Source organism: Abramis brama (genome assembly GCF_963993115.1).
Source record: "Abramis brama genome assembly, chromosome: 2".
Lineage (NCBI taxonomy): Eukaryota > Metazoa > Chordata > Actinopteri > Cypriniformes > Leuciscidae > Abramis > Abramis brama.
The window spans coordinates 58,565,601-58,586,065 of NC_139964.1; the positions used below are offsets into that span (position 1 = coordinate 58,565,601).

Here is a 20,465-nt window from a genome sequence, read left to right on the forward strand (position 1 = left end):
GTGATTTAAGTTACTTGGTGCCATGCGGGCTGGTCTGAGTTTTTCAGAAACTGCTGATCTACTGGGATTTTCACACACAATCATCTCTAGGGTGTTAGGGGTTAACAGTTTAGGACCCAAGGAACAGATGTTTGAAAGAAGACCCAGAAGTCAGAATTATAAAAAATTGAAGAAAAGTTTTACTGAAGATAGTTTGCAGTTTCATCAGCAGAAGTCAGCTTCAAGACTCACACAGGAGTTCGTAGGCCGCCCCGCTTACAGTTACAAAGATCACAGCAGTTATACCATTTCCAAGGTCTACGTCATTGCTTACAGGTTGAATGATTCTTATTGGCCAAGAAATTGATAAACATAGTCATTTTCCACACATATACAGATAGACTGAAGCATATCTCCATAGATTATGCAGCTGACACTCGGACCCTGAAGTTAGGCACGTCGTGACCTTCCAGGTCGCAGATTTGGGTTTCTGGGCGCCAGCATGTCCCAAACAACAACTCAGTCAATCTCCAACAATGCCAGTGGTTCCTTAACCTGTAAGCAAGAAGACTAACACACACACACCGACACACATCTTTTCCAAGGTTGGATTTGGCCAGGCTCTAACTATAAACAGGAGTCTCGTCTCAAAACATCAAGATAACAAGTTCTTTCTCTCAGGATAGGACATTTTAGTCTAAATGGAAAATGTAGGCTTTAACTGAGAAATGGTCCCTTAAACTATAGACTTCAATGACCCCTGTATGTTTTAACACGTTGAAGACCTTTCTCAAACACAAAACATGTCCCTATTTCATTTCTGGAAGCCAGGCTAAATATGCAAGCACAGCTACTGCATTCAGATATCAAATACTGACATTAAAGAATACATGAAAAGAACATTTCAGTAATCACACTTGTAACTTCTATAACAAAGTAAAATCTCCACAGAAGCCATTCAACTCATTTTATATTTAGAAGAAAAAATATTGATTAATACCTTGATTATAATCACTCATTACATATACATTGAAGCAGCAGTGGATCCAATCCAATTCCAATCCACCCCCTTCAAGGGTTTACAGAGAATGGTCCAAAAAAAAAATCCAGATAGCAGCATTTATGTGGGTGAAAATACCTTGTTGATGTCGGAGGTCAGGAGAACGGCCAGACTGGATCGAAAGGCAACAGTAACTCAAATAACCACATGTTACAACCGAGGACTCCAGAAGAGCATCTCATCATCTATTGGACAATAAAAGATTGGAAAAACGTTGACTGGTCTGATGAGTCTCGAATTCTGCTTCTGCATTCAGATGGTAGGGTCAGAATTGGGCATACAGTAAACAACATGAAAGCGTGGATCCATCCTGCCTTGTATCAACGGTTCAGGCTGCTGATGGTGGTGTAATGGCGTGGAGGATATGTTCTTGGTTCCCTTTGGGCCCCTTAGTACATTACATTTACATTTAATCATTTAGCAGACGCTTTTATCCAAAGCGACTTCAAATGAAGAGAGTAATAGAAGCAGTCAAATCAACAATAGGGCAACAATATGCAAATGCCGTGAGCAGTCTCATCTAGACCAGCGCGGCACACGTAGCAATGATTTTTTTTAAATATAGAATAGATATAGAATAGTAAGTGTAAGTATTATTAAGTCAAATGTTAGCGAAAGAGATACGTCTTTAGTAGATTCTTGAAGATGGCCAAAGACTCGACAGGCAGGTCATTCCACCAGCTTGGAACAGTCAAGGTAAAGGTTTTTGGAAGTGATTTTGTGCCTCTTTGGGATGGTACCACAAGGCGCCGTTCACTTGCAGAATGCAAGTTTCAGGATGGCACGTAGGTCTGAATTAAAGAGTTAAGATATATGGGTGCAGAGCCACTGGTTGTTCTGTGTGCAAACATCAGTGCCTTAAATTTGATGCGAGCGGCAATTGGCAACCAGTGCAGTTTTAAGACGTGCGCTCTTGTAGCATTCTGGATCAGTTGCAGAGGTTTGACAGTTGATGCTGGAAGGCCTGCCAAGAGAGCATTACAATAGTCCAGTCTGGATAGAACAAGGGCTTGGACAATGAGTTGTGTAGCATACTCCGATAGGAAGGGCATGATCCTCCTAATGTTGTATAAGGCAAATCTGCAGGACCGGGCAGTTCTAGCAATGTGGTCTGTGAAGTTTAACTGATCGTCAATCACAAATCCAAGGTTCCTGGCTGTCCTGGATGTATTTATGGTCGATAAACACAGAAGGTTTGAATGGAGAAGTTGTGCTGAAGTGCTGGGTTGGTCGAGACCACAAGCAGCTCTGTCTTTGTAAGGTTGAGTTGAAGGTGCGGTCCTTCTTCCAGCAAGAAATGTCTGTGACAGTGATAGGAAAATGTGTTTCTGAATGACAGATCGTAGTGATGACATGTAGATGGAGAAGAGAAGTGGTCCAAGCAATTATACTGTAGCCTACCAATTGAGCATCATTTAAATGCCAATGCCTACCTGCATATTGTTGCTGACCATGTCCATCGTCTGATGGCTACTTCCAGCAGCATAGCACATGATGTCACAAAGGTCGAATCATCTCAAACTGGTTTCTTGAACATGACAATTCACCATACTCAAATGGCCTCCACAGTCACCAGATCTCAATCCAATAGAGCACTTTAGGTTTATGTGGTGGAACAGGAGATTTGCATCATGGATGTGCAGCCTACAAATCTGCAGCAACTGCGTGATTCTGTCATGTCAATATAACCAAAATCTCTAAAGGAATGTTTCAAGCACCTTGTTGAATCTATGACATGAAGAATTAAGGCAGTTCTGAAGGCAAACAGGCTCCAACCCGGTAAACACACATAATACACATAATACATAGCAAGATAGAATTTTTTACTTAGATTTTGTTCATTATTTTGTGTTTTTGTTATCATTTTAATTAAACAGTCTCATCTATTAATGTATAGGTTGATACAAGTGGTAATGGGGATTCAAGTTTATTTTGAGTTTTATAGACGTTAGTCTTTTTTTTATAGTTAATTGGAAAAAGAAGATTGTCTCCATCTACAGGCTGAAACAGGTCAGTGCAGGTGGATTTATTGAATTTACTTTGCATTATACACTGTTGTGATATGATCAAATGCGTTGTACTTCATGCTTGACCACAGAATTGCAAACACAGTTCAGGGATTGCAGTGCTGGTTTGATCTGTGACTATATGAGTTTATAGTGCACTTAATGACCTCATAATGTTAGTAGCCTACAAGAAAGTTGGCCTACAATATAATTTAAAGGTCCCATGGTTTGAAATGGACAATTAGAAGGAAAACACACTCAGTTATGTTCTTCAGAGGTTACCTAAAGGTTATCAAAATGATCATTAGAAAGTTAATGATTACAAGTATTATGTTTATAATAGCTGTGGTAAAACTTTGTTCTGCTGGCTTGAAGCTCTTCTTCAACAGTGGAAAACAGAACCAACAGACAAAGAAATGGCAACACAGCTGCACTTAAAGAAACATCAATGTAAACTGAACTGAGACCAATTGTTTTCTCAAGGCCTTTTCATGGTTGCAATAATGGAAAACACAGATATTATTATATAGCTACTAAATGAGAAATGTTATACCTTAAGATCAACTGTTTAAATGAGCTTGTAGTATACTGTGATTTACAACCAAGGCCAAAAGGTGGTGATGTGATACTTTGCTGTCTCAGAACTATTGCTGTTTTTTTTTTCTTTTAGCAAGGAATATATATGAAGAGTTCAGATGCAAAAGCCTCTAAGTGCCATCTGAAATTTTCTTCTAGAATGATAATTTTTATAAAGCTCGTATATTTAAGTTCAGTAATTTCACTTAAATGACAATTAATAGGTAATTTGCATTGGCATTTAAGTGAAATTATTGAACTTAAATATACAAGCTTGATAAAAATGATCATTCTAGAAGAAAATTTCAGATGGCACTTAGAGGCTTTTGCATCTGAACTCTTCATATATATATATATATATATAATATATATATATATATATATATATATATATAGTATACATTTTTAATTATTCATTAGCCTATGTTCATTTATGGTATCAATAATAACAAAAAAACACTTTTTAACACATTCACAGTATATGGAACTAAATACTAAATGTTTGTGTAAAACATCTTTAAGTGCTGACTAGTAATTATTAGGTTAACCTACTCCAATACAGGTGAGGAACTATTACTCATACTAATCTGATCACTTCCTGTTCCTGACAGTGCTTTCTTTACAAGCTATGTATGATGCTGATTGTATTTGATTCTTGTAATCACAGCTGATTCAATCAAAAGTTCTTTCTGTCTTGCCTGCAGCAGTTTCAGTGTGTTTTCTGATGAGCACGAGACCTCAAATATCATTCTTCAGCTCTAAAGGCCATATTAGGAAATAAGGAATTCCTCTTCTACAGTAGAGTACAGTATGACATAAAATGGTATGTGACAGTTGTGCTGTGATCAGATAATATAGCTGCAATCTAGGTAAAAGGTACTACTGTAAAATGAACTCTCTGACAGAAGCATATCACTGTGTATAAATGGGTACGTACGGACAATCATACCATGCATCAAAGATCATCGACCACATCATCCACATAATGGATCCAATTTCTTATTGGTTGGCCAAACACACATCATGATCTCATATAGGCATATAATCTCTTATATCTTAAGTTCTTATATCTAAAAGCTGATTTACTGCTCAAGAAACATTTCTTATTGTTATCAATGTTGAAAACAGTTGTGAAAACACAACTTTTTTGTGATAAACGTTTTTCAAAAATGTCTGAAACGACTGCATTTTAAGTGTTTCAGTCTGGGTTAAAGTCGTTTTAACTTTGAACATTCATTATTTGTTCAGTGTAATATAAAAAGAATGTGATTCAGTAAAACAAAACAAATGACCTAATCCTGTCCTTAGCGTTTGATCATTATGAATGAGACAGAAACTCCCAATTCACACCACTGCATTCGCGGTCAATGAGCGCTGATTGATGCGCCCTACGGAGGGACCCAACTATAAAAATCAAACCTCGTCTCTGAGGAGCGTTCATTCACCAAATCACAGTGAGCTCTGCCGGTTAATTATTAGCCGTTATCTCGTACTTAGTACCGGAGCGTGGAGTTTGGAGTCTGCCCCTCGTATCCAGATAAACACTATAGAGAGCTGAAGGAATCAGGCACCCATCCTTTCTCTGGCCCGCAGACCTCTACCGAGCGAGCCAACCATGCTGCGGCTTGCTGGACTCTTACTGTGTGTGACCTCCTTTCTAAGTACCTCATCTCTTGGTAAGCGATTTTTTTTTAAGTCTAAAGATATATATATATAAACACATTTACATTAGGCTGCATGTTCCTGTTGGTTTGCTTGTTTAAAGCTAACTAATATTCTCATATTTTCAAATTTAAGATTTAAATTACTTTTAATAGCCTATTACATCGATTTAAGGGTTTAGCCAGTTCACATGAGGTCTCTGGAATATTAATCTTGAGTTGTGGTTAGTCACACCTTTCATTCATTCTGTGCCCAGATTCATCTAATCTTTGCAAGTAGACTCATCCATATATCAGCATCATTACTGAAACCCTTTTTTGTGTGTTTAAATAAAAAAATACATAAATGTACTAAATAAAAACATTTAGTTGTTTTAGATGGTAAAATCAGGGCATAATCTCTATATCAGAAGATGTGATGCAATCTGAATGTGACACGTCAGTGTTTTCAGGACAGGACTGAACTGTTGGCAGAGAGGACAACGGTCTCGTTTTAGAGAGACTACTGTTTATCAATCACTTCATGAATCAACAATCCTAAAACCACATATTCAGCATTCATTTGAGCATTAAATTGCATTAAATGTGTTTGACACATTTTGATTTGTTCAGTGTTTTTGCCCCTTTAACATCACAAAGTATCTTGATTTTGCACAAACTTTACATTGAATATATGATTCTGACTTCTGACTAAGACAAAAAGAAATGAAGTTGCATCACAAAAAAAAGGTTATGTAAAGAATATCATCCAAATAAATGAGGATTACAGATAATTGAGGATTATTAGCTCACACTGTTATCTGAGACCCACCTACAATTACAGATAGGACTTTTCTGCGAAAGGCTATATGAACTTCCTCTGGAGTGCCTCCGGTTTGCCTGTTGCTTTCTCTTGACCAAATCAAATGAGCATGTGGATGTAAACGCTGTGGTGTGGAGCACAAAACCTACGATTTAATTCAGATCCCCATCCATTACTGGGTTTAAAGCTGTGTATGAGATGTCCAGTCCACTTCCTGCTTCTCTCCTTTCACATTCCTCCCTTGTTCTAGTCCAGCTGTGTCTTACATGCTGAAGCTCTAGAATGTGTCACAGCATGACATTTTTGTGTTTTTTCAGGTGCGAGTGCTGGACCTCGGCTAGATAATGACAAACTCTACAGATACAGCTACAGTGCTGAGGTCGGGCTGAACAGGCCGGCGGGATCCACTAGGGGGAATGCTGGATTCAGGATCAGCAGTGATGTGGACATCAGCCTCGTCTGGAGGAACTCAGAGATCAAGGATGAACAGCTACTTCAAGTGCAGGTAAAGAGGAGAAAGTACTTTATTGATACTTTTTTGATTGCATACCCTTGTGAAATAGAAGTGTGCTTAAATGTATTGATTGTGCACTTGTAGTGTACTTAAAATCTTAAGAATATTTGAAAAAATTTGTAGTTGCAGATAATATAATATTAATTTAAAAAGGACACTTGAGTGCACTTAAAGAGAGTACACTTTTATGTGTCTTAACACTTTTAAAAAGTACATTTTAAATCATTATTTTAATAATATTTTGCCTTGCTGACTAATATTTTAACTTGATTATAATTTAAACTAGTTTGTTACTCAATATTACATTTAAAGTTCATTTTAAATGTACTAATTTGCAGCTTCATCATTACAAATATTTAAAAATTTTACTTTACATTTTAAACCATATTTCAAAGACAGTAGAATTATGAAATTACATATAAAGATGTACTTAAGTTCTACATAAGCAAGACAAGAAAGGACTCTTAAGTTCAACTAATTATGTTTAATATAAATGTAAACTGTAATGCGTTTAAATTTAATTGCAAATGAACTGCAGTGTTTGAATGCTAAAATGTACTTATTTTTCAAAAGGGTATGTGCAAATCAATGTTATTTGTGGAGCCGTTTACATGACATCGGTTTCAACTAATAACGGAAAACTTGGGTTTTGGCTGTTCATTTACACAACAACTGCGTTTTGGGGGCTTGAAATCACAAAATTTTGAAAACTTTATCGTCTCCAAAACTACAAAAAGGCGAATTTGTGAGAATGGTGACATCATGCGCATGCCTATTACAGTCTATATAGGTGCAAATAGGCATAGGTTATGTTCCTTTAAAAAATGACATCGCCAACTACTGGCCTGGCATTAATAATGCAGTGTTTAAAGGAACACTCCACCGTTTTTTGAAATAGGGCTTATTCACCTTCTTTCCTACATTTAGATAGGTGGGCAAATGCATTTTTGTCTCAGTGCATGCATTGTTTTAGTTTGACAGGGTCGGCGCTAGCTTAGCTTAGCATAATGAATGGAATCCTTTGTTGCCAGCTAGCATGTCCTGAGTAAAAGTGATATAAAAAAAAAATATCAACTGTAATGCGAAAATATGTCTATCTATATAGTTCTTGTTTTTAGTTTTAGTTATTTTAGTAGACTACTTCAAGGTTCTTATTATTAAATGTTGCCATGTCAACTAGTTGAAATAAAATGAGTTTAAGGTGTTTTTTTAATATTTTATTTCAGATAGTAAAAATGTTTTTTTTTTAATGGTTTTAGTTTTAGCTAACGGTAATACTATTGGTGCACATCACATTCTCCTATCCTATCCTCAGATTTCAAATGTTCAAGTTGAAAGTGCTGGAAAGCACTCCCGCAAAAACAACATCTTTCACGGCAGCTCAGCAGAAAGCATTCTGGGTAAAGTCAGGCTTGAGGCACTTCAGAGGCCCTTCTTGGTGCTGTGGAAGATGGGCAAGGTAACAAACACACTTCATTATGTCATTAAAATGTGTTTCATATCCGTTTTAGTTTTGAACTTTTAAATATTTTCCATAGTGATTTGATTTTTTTGTGTGATTTTTCTTGCTTACTTAGATCAGAAGCCTGTATGCCCATAAGGCGGAGCCTGCTACCATCAAAAACTTGAAGAGGGGTGTGGCCAGTATGCTAATGATGCAGCTTAAGTCCGGGAAGATGATGGAGGTACAGTCTGACAATTAAAATTCTCCACTGAAGTGTGAAAAGTGTGTACTTTTTTCTTTGTTAAAATACTTTCTCCATAATCCGCAGGCTGATGCTTCAGGGAAATGCTTAGTTGAGTACAAGGCTACCAAACATCAGGTGATCCGTACAAAACACTTAGATACCTGCAAAACGCAAGAGACGGGATTCACCACTCACAGCCCAGTAAGAAAAAACTCATCTTACCTCATTTATACACCATTCCCAGCACTTTTTCACCTTTCCTCTCCGCTCTTCCAGGTATTGGGTGTCAGTGGGAAGTCTGCTTCCGAAACAGTAATCGCTCTGGAGAATGGCATCATTAAGTCTGCCGATACTGAAGAAACACACATTTTGTCCATCAATGCTCGTCATACAGCTGCAACTAAAGTCCTGTCCAGGTACCAAAGACATGAGAAAACCTATCATGCATGATCAACGTAATAAATGGATGAAATTAAAGCATCTTCTCATTTCCCTCAGGCAGTCATTGACGCTTAAAAAGATTGAGGTAGGGCCAGCAGAAGCGGCGGGTAAAGATGTCGCAGGTGTGGTGAAGTCCCTGGATGACAAGCTCATGTCTGTTGGAGTCATAGTGGAGAAAGTTAAAGCCAAGTGCAAGGGATGCCCCAATGTGAGCAACTATGTGTTTATGCTTGTAAATCTGGTGTTGTCATCATTTTATCAGCTTGTATGTTATTCCTTATGATTTTCTTGCACACAAAAAGGAGACATTTTGCTGTCGCAGATCTTTTTGTGTTCCCTGGAAGCAAGAAAGTCATAGATTTTGGGCTGGGTAAATAATGATAGTTTTCATTTTTGTTGAACTATTCCTTTAACTGTGATGTTCTGTATAAAAACAGACAGAAATGTGTGAAATCTGTTTTAGTGTTCATACTAATCGTGCATTGCGTTGTTTTGGTGTACAATAGCTGATGGACACATGGAAGGCGGTGAGGTCTCAGCTGGAGCCGGACTCGCTCTCTAAAGCAGAAGCCCCGAGAAGCTTCCTCACGCTCTTACACAGCCTGCGCAAAGCCAGCAAGGCAGAGATCCTCACAGTACTGCGCAACTGCAGCAAGACTGCACTGTAAGACCAAACTCCTCATTGTATTTTCCTCTTTATAATTTATACACCAAGGCCCTGTCCCAAATGGCACACTTCATGTGCACTTGCAGTCTTGTGGACTTACAATGGCCGTTATGTGCGTGTGTCCATTAAAGGTGCAGTATGTTATTTCTCAAAGTCGTTGCTGAACATTTTTGACATTTAATCAACCCAAACAAACAGACCTCTCTTCATTGCTCCGCCTACTAAGCTCACCCTCCAATCCAACCTCCCTGCTCCGATTCGGTCTCGAACCCAGATCGCTGGCATGTGAGACGAGTGCACTAACTAGGACGCTAAACAGTAAACACCTCATTCTCTCAAAGTCATCAGCCTGCACAACTCTCATACTCATGTACTCATGTGTGGACTTCTGTGCGCAAAGACTCGAATCAGTGAATTGTTTCTTTCTTTTTTTGAACAATGAACAAAAGAACCGATTCACCAAAACAAATCAGATTCACGTTTGACTTTAACCTCGGTTTGCTTGGCTGTAAAACTGTAAAGATGAAGCATTCTTTTTCTACTTGTAGAAAAAGTCTTGTTACTGGAAAAGCTACACTATTTTCAAAACAGCTGAACTACTGTCACGTTATTGAAATTATAGTTAGCGGCGTACTTTTAGTAATTTCTTACTAAATCATATTTACATGAATATTTCCCTACAGGGAACGTTCTCAGAACATTCTGGCAAGGTTCTTGCAGTAACATTAATGGAACATTTGTTCAAAGTAACCTGATCTTTAATAACATTTTCAAAACATTAGCACAAAAACATTATTTATACATTTACGGAATGTTTTTTCTAAAAGTTTTTAGTTGGATGTTCGTCTAACTTTTTAAAAATATTACTGTTGGTTTCAGAATGTATATTGAACATTCAAAAGTAAAGTTCTCTTAATGTTCACGAAATGATAAAATGGAATGTTTTCGTAAAGCATTCGCATAACCAAGAAACGTTTTTAAAACATTCAAAAAACTGTACGTTTTGAACGTTCAGAGAACATTAGGCAAAACGTTATTAGAACATATTTAGTTTGGTAGCTGGGTAAATGGCTATTCCTAACGATACCTGAGATGCAGAGTTATCAGCATATTAAGAATGATTTCTGAAGGATCATGTGACACTGAAGCAATGATCATGGCTACAGTTGTTGCCTAATGGTTAGAGAGTCAGAGTGGTAACCCTAAGGCTGCTGGTTCGATTCTTGCAGTGTGTCATCCCTACTCAGTACTCCTAATGTGTATGCACTAATTTGGATGGGTTAAATGCAGAGGATAAATTCCAAATATGGGTTATCATATGTGACCCTGGACCACAAAACCAGTCGCACGGGTATATTTGTGGCAACAGCCAACAATACATTGTATGGGTCAAAATTATCGATTTTTCTTTTATGCCAAAAATCATTAGGATATTAAGTAAAGATCATGTTCCATGAAGTTATTTTAAAATTTCCTACCGTAAATATATAAAACATTTATTTTTGTGAGTGAATGCAGCACAATCACGGACATAAATGGACAACTTTAAAGGAGATTTTCTCAATGTTTGGATTTTTTTGCACTCTCAGATTCCAGATTTACAAATAATTGTATCTCGGCCAAATATTGTCCTATCCTAACAAACCATACATCAACAAAAAAACTTATTTATTCAGCTTTCATATGATGTATAAATCTCAATTTCAAAAAATGTACCCATGTGACTGGTTTTGTGGTCCAGGGTTACATATGGCCTTCACATGTCACTTTCACTATATACTAAGAAAATAGCAGCCATTGTTGTTGTCCTTCCTCTTTACTGCTTGTTTTAGACTGCCAGTTTACATTGTTTCACCTTTCTAGGCCTCAGCTGGTGGATGCAGTCACATCAGCTCAGACTCCATCTTCTCTCTCAGCCATTCTGGAGTTCCTGGACTTCAGCAAGAAGGAAGGTTTAGTGCTACAGGAGCGCTTTCTGTACGCATGTGGTTTTTCCTCCCACCCGACAGAGACCATGCTTCAGTCCCTGCTGGTAAGACACCTGCATTATTGCTCTCATATCTGACTTTACATATGAATTTAGAGCCTCCTCACTGTGACTATCACCTTTAAAAAGATTGTTTTTAAGACACACACACACACACACACACACATATATACTTATATGTAATGTTCACAATTTTCATAAATTATTCTATCTTTGTTCCCATCTAGGATGTGTCTAAAGGAAAGATTGGCAGCTCAGACATTAAGGAGTCAGTTGTGATCATCATGGGAGCTCTGCTCAGGAAACTCTGTCTGAAAGGAGCATGTGAACTACCGGTGAGTCCGCACACATCAGAATATTATTCATATTCACTTCTATTGGAGTATTTGATTGAGTCATGACTCAAATTTGTAAATTGCAATTTAATCTACATACGCATGATTGTTCACATATGATTCATATAAGTGGACAAAAAATATATGAATGTATTAAGTATCTAATCTATCTATCAAAGTATCTAAGTATATAAAATAATTTGGTTATGCTTTCTGATACAAATAACAACATAGCACTCTCTGCAACATTTAAAACATTAAACCGTGCTTGCATTATAAACTACATCTAAATCAGCATCTTAATGCCTGAGTGCGTTTGTCTTGTGTTCGATGTGCAGACAGTGCTTAAGGTGAAAGAGCTGCTGTTGGCAGGGCCTGACAGCACTCAGGTGGAGTCTGAGGTTCAGATGTACCTGCTAGCATTGAAGAACGCTCTTCTACCGGAGAGTGTTCCTCTTCTTGCCAAATATGCTGAGTCGGAGGTGGGAGCGTACAGCACCATTGCCATCACAGCGCTGCAGAGATTCGACCCTAATCTTATCACACCAGAGGTACATCATCAGTCCCCCATCAGCCTATCTAGAGGGACACAAATCTACAAATCTATCAAAACATTTAACACTCTATTTCCACAGGTGAAAAAGACAGTGAACCGCATATACCATCAGAACCAGCGTATTTATGAGAAGAACGTTCGTGCCGTGGCAGCTGATGTGATTATGAGCAGTAGTCCATCCTATATGGAAGTGAAGAACGTTCTGCTCTCCATCGGACACCTGCCGCATGAGATGAACAAATACATGCTGTCTAAAATCCAGGACATATTGCGCTTCGAGATGCCGTCCTGGTGGGTCTCACGTTTACTAATCGCATTCTTCAAATTCTAAATGAACACATATTTTATTCTTAATGATTGTGCCTGGCGCTGTGTGGCACTTGTGTGATAAAAGTCATATGTCCGGTTTACAGTAAATTGGTACAACAAGTGATGAAGGACATGGTTTCCCACAACTATGACAGATTCTCGAAAGCTGGGTCATCATCTGCTTTTTCAGGCTTCATGGCACGTAAGTGAGCTCATCTATACCCGCTCTTAACCTTTAAACCTTTAAATCTATGACACTATTATAATTATGATACCTGACACAAAGTCTGCATCACTCTCAGAAACAAAGGTACAAAAACTGTCACTGAGGTGTTCCCCTTTCATCTTTGTAATTTATTTACCCCTAAAAGGTTTCACGGTCAAGGTTTAAGCTATTGCCAAACTGAAATACATGTCTTTAACTTATTATTTTATTAATATTATTTATTATATTTGATTATATATTATATTTTATTAATAAAATAACTTATTGACCATGTTTTAGCTGAAAGCAACTTGCACTGACATATCTTAAAATATGTCAGTGCAATTGTTTTGTCTCAAGATGCACACCAGTAATGTTTTTTTTTCTAAGGAACATTTACAAAAGCTACTTAAATGTCCTAATTTAACTAAGCCCTAATCCTGGCTTAATCTAAGCCCTGTCTGTGAAACCGGGCCTAAATGCACATATTAACACCTAAAGTGTACATAGTAGTTAGTACTTAAATGGTACATATTAGTATCTTTTGAAATGGTACCACCCCAGTGACATCTTTTGTACTTAGTATTGCAAATATATAATCTAAAAGATATTTCATTACATTCTTTCACACTATGATAAAAATGTGTTTTATAAAACATTATTTAGACGAAATAACCTCAGTAAAATAACATGTTTATTGTTTTAAAAGGCAGCTATAATGTAAGGATTTTGCCTGGTGGGTGATAAAACAGTTGAACAAAATATATAATTAAATACCTCAGTTACATTATATATACATATTAATATAAACTACTGATTAAAAGTTTGGGGTCAGTAAGATGATTTAATGTTTGTTTGTGTCTTGTAGCAATGTCTGTAGTATGTATAATTTATTTCAACAGGAACTGCTGATGTAACTTGCACCTACAATTTGGACATCCTGTACTCTGGCTCAGGCGTATTGAGGAGAAGCAACATGAACATTTATGGTCAGAGCAACAGTGCCCTCCTTCATGGCCTCCAGGTACTGTCATCATTACCATAACACTGTGTTGTACAGCATATGCCATTAACATGCATTGTGTGTGTTGATATTCACCTGTGCTTTGTGCCTGAATTCTGATTTTCAGGTGACAATTGAAGCACAAGGTCTAGAGTCTCTAATTGCAGCCACGGCGGATGAAGGAGAAGAAGAACTGGAGTCTTTTGCTGGAATGTCTGCTCTTCTGTTCGATGTTCAGCTCCGCCCAGTGACCTTCTTCAAGGGCTACAGTGACCTGATGTCCAAGATGTTCTCTATGTCTGGAGATCCGATCAATGTGGTGAAGGGCCTTATTCTGCTGACAGACCACTCACAGGTATGACATTCAGCTTAATATGCACTTGCAGAAGAGACGCTTGACTCATCACACGCCATAGTAGATCTGACACATGCAGCAGATGTTCTGCAATCAATTAGCATTGCCTGACAGCCTGGGGGCAGTGTGTGACATTTGTGGGACAGATTACGGGGCAGTGCTGCATTCTGAAAGTGAATGATGGAAATGATTTGAAACACTTAGTTAGCGTGGTTTGAAAGTGTGCCTATTTTATAACTGTGTAATTTCCTGCATATATATATATATATATACATATACATATACACTAAATTCAAGAATTTGGAGACAGTAAGATTTAAAGTGATAGTAAAGACTTTTACATTGTTACAGAACACTTCTATTTAAAATAAATTTACATTTTTATTTATGCATTTTGGCAGACGCTTTTATCCAAAGCGACTTACATTGCATTTCAAGGTACACATTTACATCCTTATCAGTTCTTGCTTTCCCTGGGAATCGATGATCTTGGCGTTGCAAGCGCCAACGCTCTACACTGTTTGAGCCACAGGAGAGCTACAAATAAATGCTTTCAAATAAATTCTTTTGAACTTTCTATATATCAAAGAATACTGAATAAAATGAAGAGGATTTCCACAAAAATATTAGGCACCACAAATGTCTTCAACATTGATACAAATAAGAAATATTTCTTAAAATTATTTCTGGAGGATCACGTTACCCTGAAAACACTGGAGTAATGCTGCTGAAAATTCAGCTTTGCCATTACAGGAATACATTTTAACATTTTAAAATATATTAAAATAGAAAACATTTTTTTAAATTTGCAATAATATTTCCCAATATTACTGTTTTTACTGTGATCAAAGTAAATGCCTTGTTAAGTCTTTCAAAAATCTTAACATACTATAAACATGCACAATATAAATATATTTCTTTCTAATGTATAAAAATATGTTACTAACCCCCGGTTTCATAGACAAGGCTTAAACTAGTCCTGGACTAAAATGCATGTTTGAGCTGTTTTAACTGAAAGTATTTCTTAAAATATGTCAGTGCAATTGTTTTGCCTCAAGATGCACACCAGTAATGTTTTTGTCTAAGGCACATTTATAAAAGCCACTTAAATGTCCCAATTGAACTTAGGCCTAATTCTGGCTCAATCTAAGCCCTGTCTGTGAAACCGGGCCTTAAAGTAATATTTTTGTACTTTCTCACTTTCTTTGAAGGTGATTCCTCTTCAGTCTGGACTAAGAGCCAGTGCTGAGTTCCAAGGCGGTCTGGCCATCGATATCTCTGGAGGGATGGAGTTCAGCTTATGGTACAGAGAGTCTAAGACGAGCGTCAACAACAGGTGAACTTCTTCTTTTTAAACTACATCCTTGAATGGGATATAGTGTTGTGCATTCAGATAAAGATCCGAGCTCGGATTAAAATGAACCCCGCATGGGACAACAACCCGTGATGACCTTCTGTAAGACATTTCACCCTAGTTTGCTTTGGATGCAAAGTTGGTTTTGATAAAATCAACTACTTACTTTGCTTACTTAGAAGCCATTGCCAGATATTTTTCTTCACTCGGTTTTTCGATTGGCAGTAAATATGATGCCGGTGCATCTTATTATAACATCATTAATCCTTCAGAGAGATTCGATGCTAATCCACATCTTTAGCCACAACTGCACCTGCTTGCTTACTGTTAGTTTGTGGATGCAAGCAATGGCAACCTGGCTAAAATGAGACAGGCGGGAAATGAGGGCAATGGAAAGATGCTGTGGTAGGAGTAAAAGATCAGAGGTTGAGGGTAAAATTAGGCTATGATATCGATTGTGAGAAACCAAATGCTCTCAGGGAAAGATTTCGGTTATTTCATCATCTTCACATTTGAACTGATTCCATGTTGTTTAAGACAAAATACTCCAAGTTCTTATTGTATGAGGAAATGTCTCTTTTTTTACCTTACATTTAGTGCTGCGGGTTTGCTGTTCTTTGTTTCATGATGGGTATTTCTGGGTGGCATCTGCTTTTCTACATCTGCCAGCCCTCAGGACAGGCAGGGGCAGGTGTATGGATCAGGGAGGCAAGCTTTACCTTCTCTGAAAGCACACACACACACAAGTAGACAGACAAACACTCACTGACAGACAGACAACCTAATACGTAAACACATGTGCTTGCGGGCACACTGAAGCGGGGAAACCGATAGAAAGATAGTTACGCACACAGACACACATAGTCAGACACAAGCGGGTTATGTTTAGAAATGAAATAAACCACAGCTCTCTCGGGCGCACAAGATTAGCATGCCTCCAATCAGCCCACTCATCACGGGCAGCCATGTTCAACAGATCATTTAAGGTGGAGGTTGAAAGCATGGAGCCAGACTGTCTCATGTGATATGTGAGCCCAAACACCAAAACTGACTCAGCAGAGACCGAGGCAATAAGTCTCTATCACAAATTGTTCGCTGTGGCAAGTGCTGTAGGAAGAATGAGATGTTAAACGTGGAAAATCCTGACATAAAATACAGCTGAGATACAGTAAAATCAAGTTGTGCACATCCAAAGGCATGACCCTAAGGGAAACTCTAGTTTTGTAACTATAATAATTTAGTTGTTATTTTATAGCATTCATATTTTCAGTTTTCATTTTAATTTTAGTTAAAGTTTTAGTCATTTTGTTTTGTGTTTTTGTCATTTCTTTATATATATATATATGAAGAGTTCAGATGCAAAAGCCTCTAAGTGCCATCTGAAATTTTCTTCTAGAATGATTATTTTTATCAATCTCGTATATTTAAGTTCAGTAATTTCACTTAAATGGCAATGAAGATTACCTATTAATTGTCATTTAAGTGAAATTACTGAACTTAAATATATGAGATTGATAAAAATTATCATTCTAGAAGAAAAGTTCATATGGCACTTAGAGGCTTTTGCATCTGAACTCTTCATATATATATATATATATTTATGTAAAATATATTTTATTTCCGTTAGCTGCCAAGGCAAGATTTCTTATTTTTAAAATTTTGTTTTTTTAATCGAATATGTATATTTTATTTTATTTCGGTTAATGAAAATAATTTATCTTAATAGCTCTAGTTTTAGTTAAAAAATAAGTTTAAATGTATTTTAAGTTTATTATTATGTTTCCTATCAGGAATATACATGCATCATGCCAAACAAACTACTAGGAAGAGAGTAAATGGGACTGAACCAAAGAAAGTGCATATTTGTAAAATTGTACTGTGCATGTTGGTTCAAATTTATTTATTTTTTCTAAATTAATTAATTAATAAAAATAGAAAATCTGCACAGAGACGCATTACTGTCCCTGAAAGCTTTTAGAATAGTGGAGGAAGTTTTAAGGTTTCTTAAAGTTTGTTCACACCAAGGACGATAACTATAACGATAAAGATATAGTTCTAAAAACCATTCTAAATATAAAAAAATATAGCGGAGTCCACACCACAACTATAACAATAACGGCACTGAGAAACAACGGCAAAACTGCAGCACGCACTTATCATAAACAGAGCGTTATCGTTCGTTGGTGTAGACGCTAATATAGTTATCGTTCTTGGTGTGAGCAGGCCTTTAGAGTTTTTAATGTTCTTGCTAAACTCATCATTGACGTTGTGTGCAGGGGAGCTCTGGTCGTCATTGGAAACGTGACAGTGGATATGGACTTTGCCAGCGCTGGAGTGGAAGTAGGTTTTGAGACAGAAGCCAAACTGGACTTCATCACTACTGTGCAGTTCTCCGAGTACCCCTTCCTCGTCTGCATGCAGATGGACAAAACCACTTTCCCCTTCAGGTATCTATCAACATATCAGATTCTAGGTTACAATCATGTAACATTTTAAAATGTGTTAAATGAACACAACTAACCTGTTTTGCTTCTGATGCACTCTAGAGAGTCGGTGTCCAAGCAGGAGAAGCTGCCTTCAGGACAGACATTCTCCTCAAAGAGGAGCAGAGATCAGCTGGTGCCGGGCTCAGAGTTTCCTCTACACCAGGAGAACTCTAACATGTGCAAGAAAGTCTTTGAGCAGGCCTGGTAGACCAGCTGGGACCGCACTGGATGCTTTAACTAGCAAATGTAAAAGGTTTTCACACAGACAACCACTCTGTACAAGTATGTTTTTGCTGTGACTGTATGAGCTAAAACCTGTTGGACATGTGGACACTTAAAAATGAAGGTTCCAAAAGGAGTTTTGCGCAGTGATGCCATAGAAGAACCATTTTGGGTTTGCCAAAGAACCGTTCAGTAAACGGTTCTTAAAATAACCATTTTTTTATTACCGTGAAGAGCATTTTAAAGGGGTAGTTCACCTAAAAATGAAAATTCTGTCATTTATTACTCCGTTCCAATCCTGTAAGACTTTCTTAAGAAAATCTTTTTGATGAAATCTGAGAGATTTCTGTCCCTCCATTGACAGCTAACACTTCCACGCTTCAAAAAGTCCATAAAGAGATCGTAAAACATTGATCAGCGAACATAAACAGGACCTCATTGGTTCACGCACGTCAAGTAGAGATGCTTGAGCTTCAGTTTACCACAACTAATGTGTGAGTTGATGAATGTCTATCTGTGAATAAAAGCCTAAATTCAATTTCTTCATCATATAAAGCGATCAAATCAAGAAAATCAATTCAATGGATTAGTTTTACAATCTCTTTATGAATTTTTTGAAACGTCAAAGCGGTAGTTGCATAGTCTGTCAATGGAGGGACAGAAATATCTTCATTTGTGTCCCGAAGGTGAACGAAAGTCTTACGGGTTTGGAACAACATGAGGGTGAGTAATTAGTGACAGAATTTTCTATTCCTTTATTGATCTAAATAAACCCTTTCCACTCTAAAGGACATTTTGTGCACTAAAAAAAAAAAAAAAAAAAGTTATTTGAACCATTTATTGGCATAAAGAACCTTTATTTTTAAGAGTATATTAAAGTCCTTACAATAAGTCTAGCCCTGTTTTATACATTTAAGAATGATCAGCACAAATTCAATTAATGTTTTTTGTCCATTTTTATAAATGTAAGGAATGTATAAAAATGTTGTCAGGATAACCAATGGCACTCTCATCATGTGAAAGAATTATTCAACCCCTAAAAGCAAAAGTTAGATATTTATAAATTGTAACATTATAGCATTATAACAGGACTGTGTATTTGAGGTGCTACTGTGTTATTTATTTAATCAGAGGGCTTTCTGACACACTTCATCCCTCCACAGGCAGTTCATGCTGTCTGGTTTCCATGATTACACCAGATGTTTACATTCTTGAGAATATTTATGGCAGTCTTGTACATGGGAAGATAATCAACCATGAATAAAGTCTTTTTTTGGATTTTCTTTGTCATATTTTTGGTGTTAGATCATTAAAAGTGTAACTTTTAATAATGAATAGATCTTTAACTATTAGTATGTACAGTGTCAATCCTTTGTATAGAATATATTGTGTACCGAGGCTTCATTAAGCTAAAATTAGGATGAATGCAGACTAATTAACTTGATAGCTCTTTTTTTTCAGGATATCTGAATTTATTTTTTAAAACATGGCTTTGAATAAATCTATGTACAGCACTATACAGTACATAAAACTTTGGCGAATGGTAGACAGATTGCTAAAAAGAAGTAAAGTTGACATATCTTTTTAATAGTACTGAGAACATAGAACAAGTATAAAGTAAAAATAAATAGCTTGTCTAAAGCTGAAATTTTCTATATCTACTGAAACAGAAAGTTAAAGGCGATTTGACTTTCAAAGGCTGGTTGAAAGTCTCTTCACATTCTGATAGCCATCAGCCTAAATATACATATACAGAGTTAGAAACAGCAGCCGCCTTTTACAGTTCCTCCTGAACCAAAACAACAAGCTTATGCTGAGTTCACGCCATAACAACTGTAATTTTGAAGAGATGGAAACCTGTGACGTTATACTCGGAGCGGTTCGTGACTCGAATTTATGCCTTTCAATGGCAATATTACCAACGGTGAAATGAATCTGCAGCAGTCAGGTGGTACAAGTCAGTGCTCTTTAAGTAGTTTATTTTCATTATTATTGTAATGTTATGTGCTTTGAGACATGAGGAAGTTTAACGCCGTTGTGACGCTATGCAAACTCTGCTGTGTGTGTTGACGTTCCTGTGTTTTTAAGAGAGACATGGCTTTAAAGACGCTCTGAAGGGAGGGTGGGATCTAATGCTTTCAAAGCTAGCTTGCTATTGCTAGCCACTCCAAAAATTGCCTACCCTACCTTTAACAGTATAGGTGGGACATATTTAGGGACTTGCCTCCTTTTTAAACAGGCCTCAGCTCAGCTTACCTA

General features: G+C 37.1%; 1 protein-coding gene across 1 annotated transcript; it reads left to right on the forward strand.

Moving 5' to 3' along the window:
* Positions 1-5,060: 5,060 nt before the first annotated feature.
* mttp (microsomal triglyceride transfer protein) lies at positions 5,061-19,484 on the forward strand. The gene is made up of 18 exons (XM_084105854.1): positions 5,061-5,297; positions 6,402-6,589; positions 7,914-8,057; positions 8,176-8,283; positions 8,371-8,487; positions 8,563-8,702; positions 8,785-8,935; positions 9,234-9,391; positions 11,258-11,426; positions 11,609-11,716; positions 12,055-12,267; positions 12,352-12,563; positions 12,686-12,783; positions 13,689-13,810; positions 13,917-14,144; positions 15,356-15,480; positions 17,775-17,945; positions 18,045-19,484. The coding sequence occupies exons 1-18, from the start codon at positions 5,237-5,239 to the stop codon at positions 18,190-18,192; spliced, it is 2,661 nt and encodes an 886-aa protein (XP_083961980.1). The 5' UTR covers positions 5,061-5,236; the 3' UTR covers positions 18,193-19,484.
* Positions 19,485-20,465: the final 981 nt, after the last annotated feature.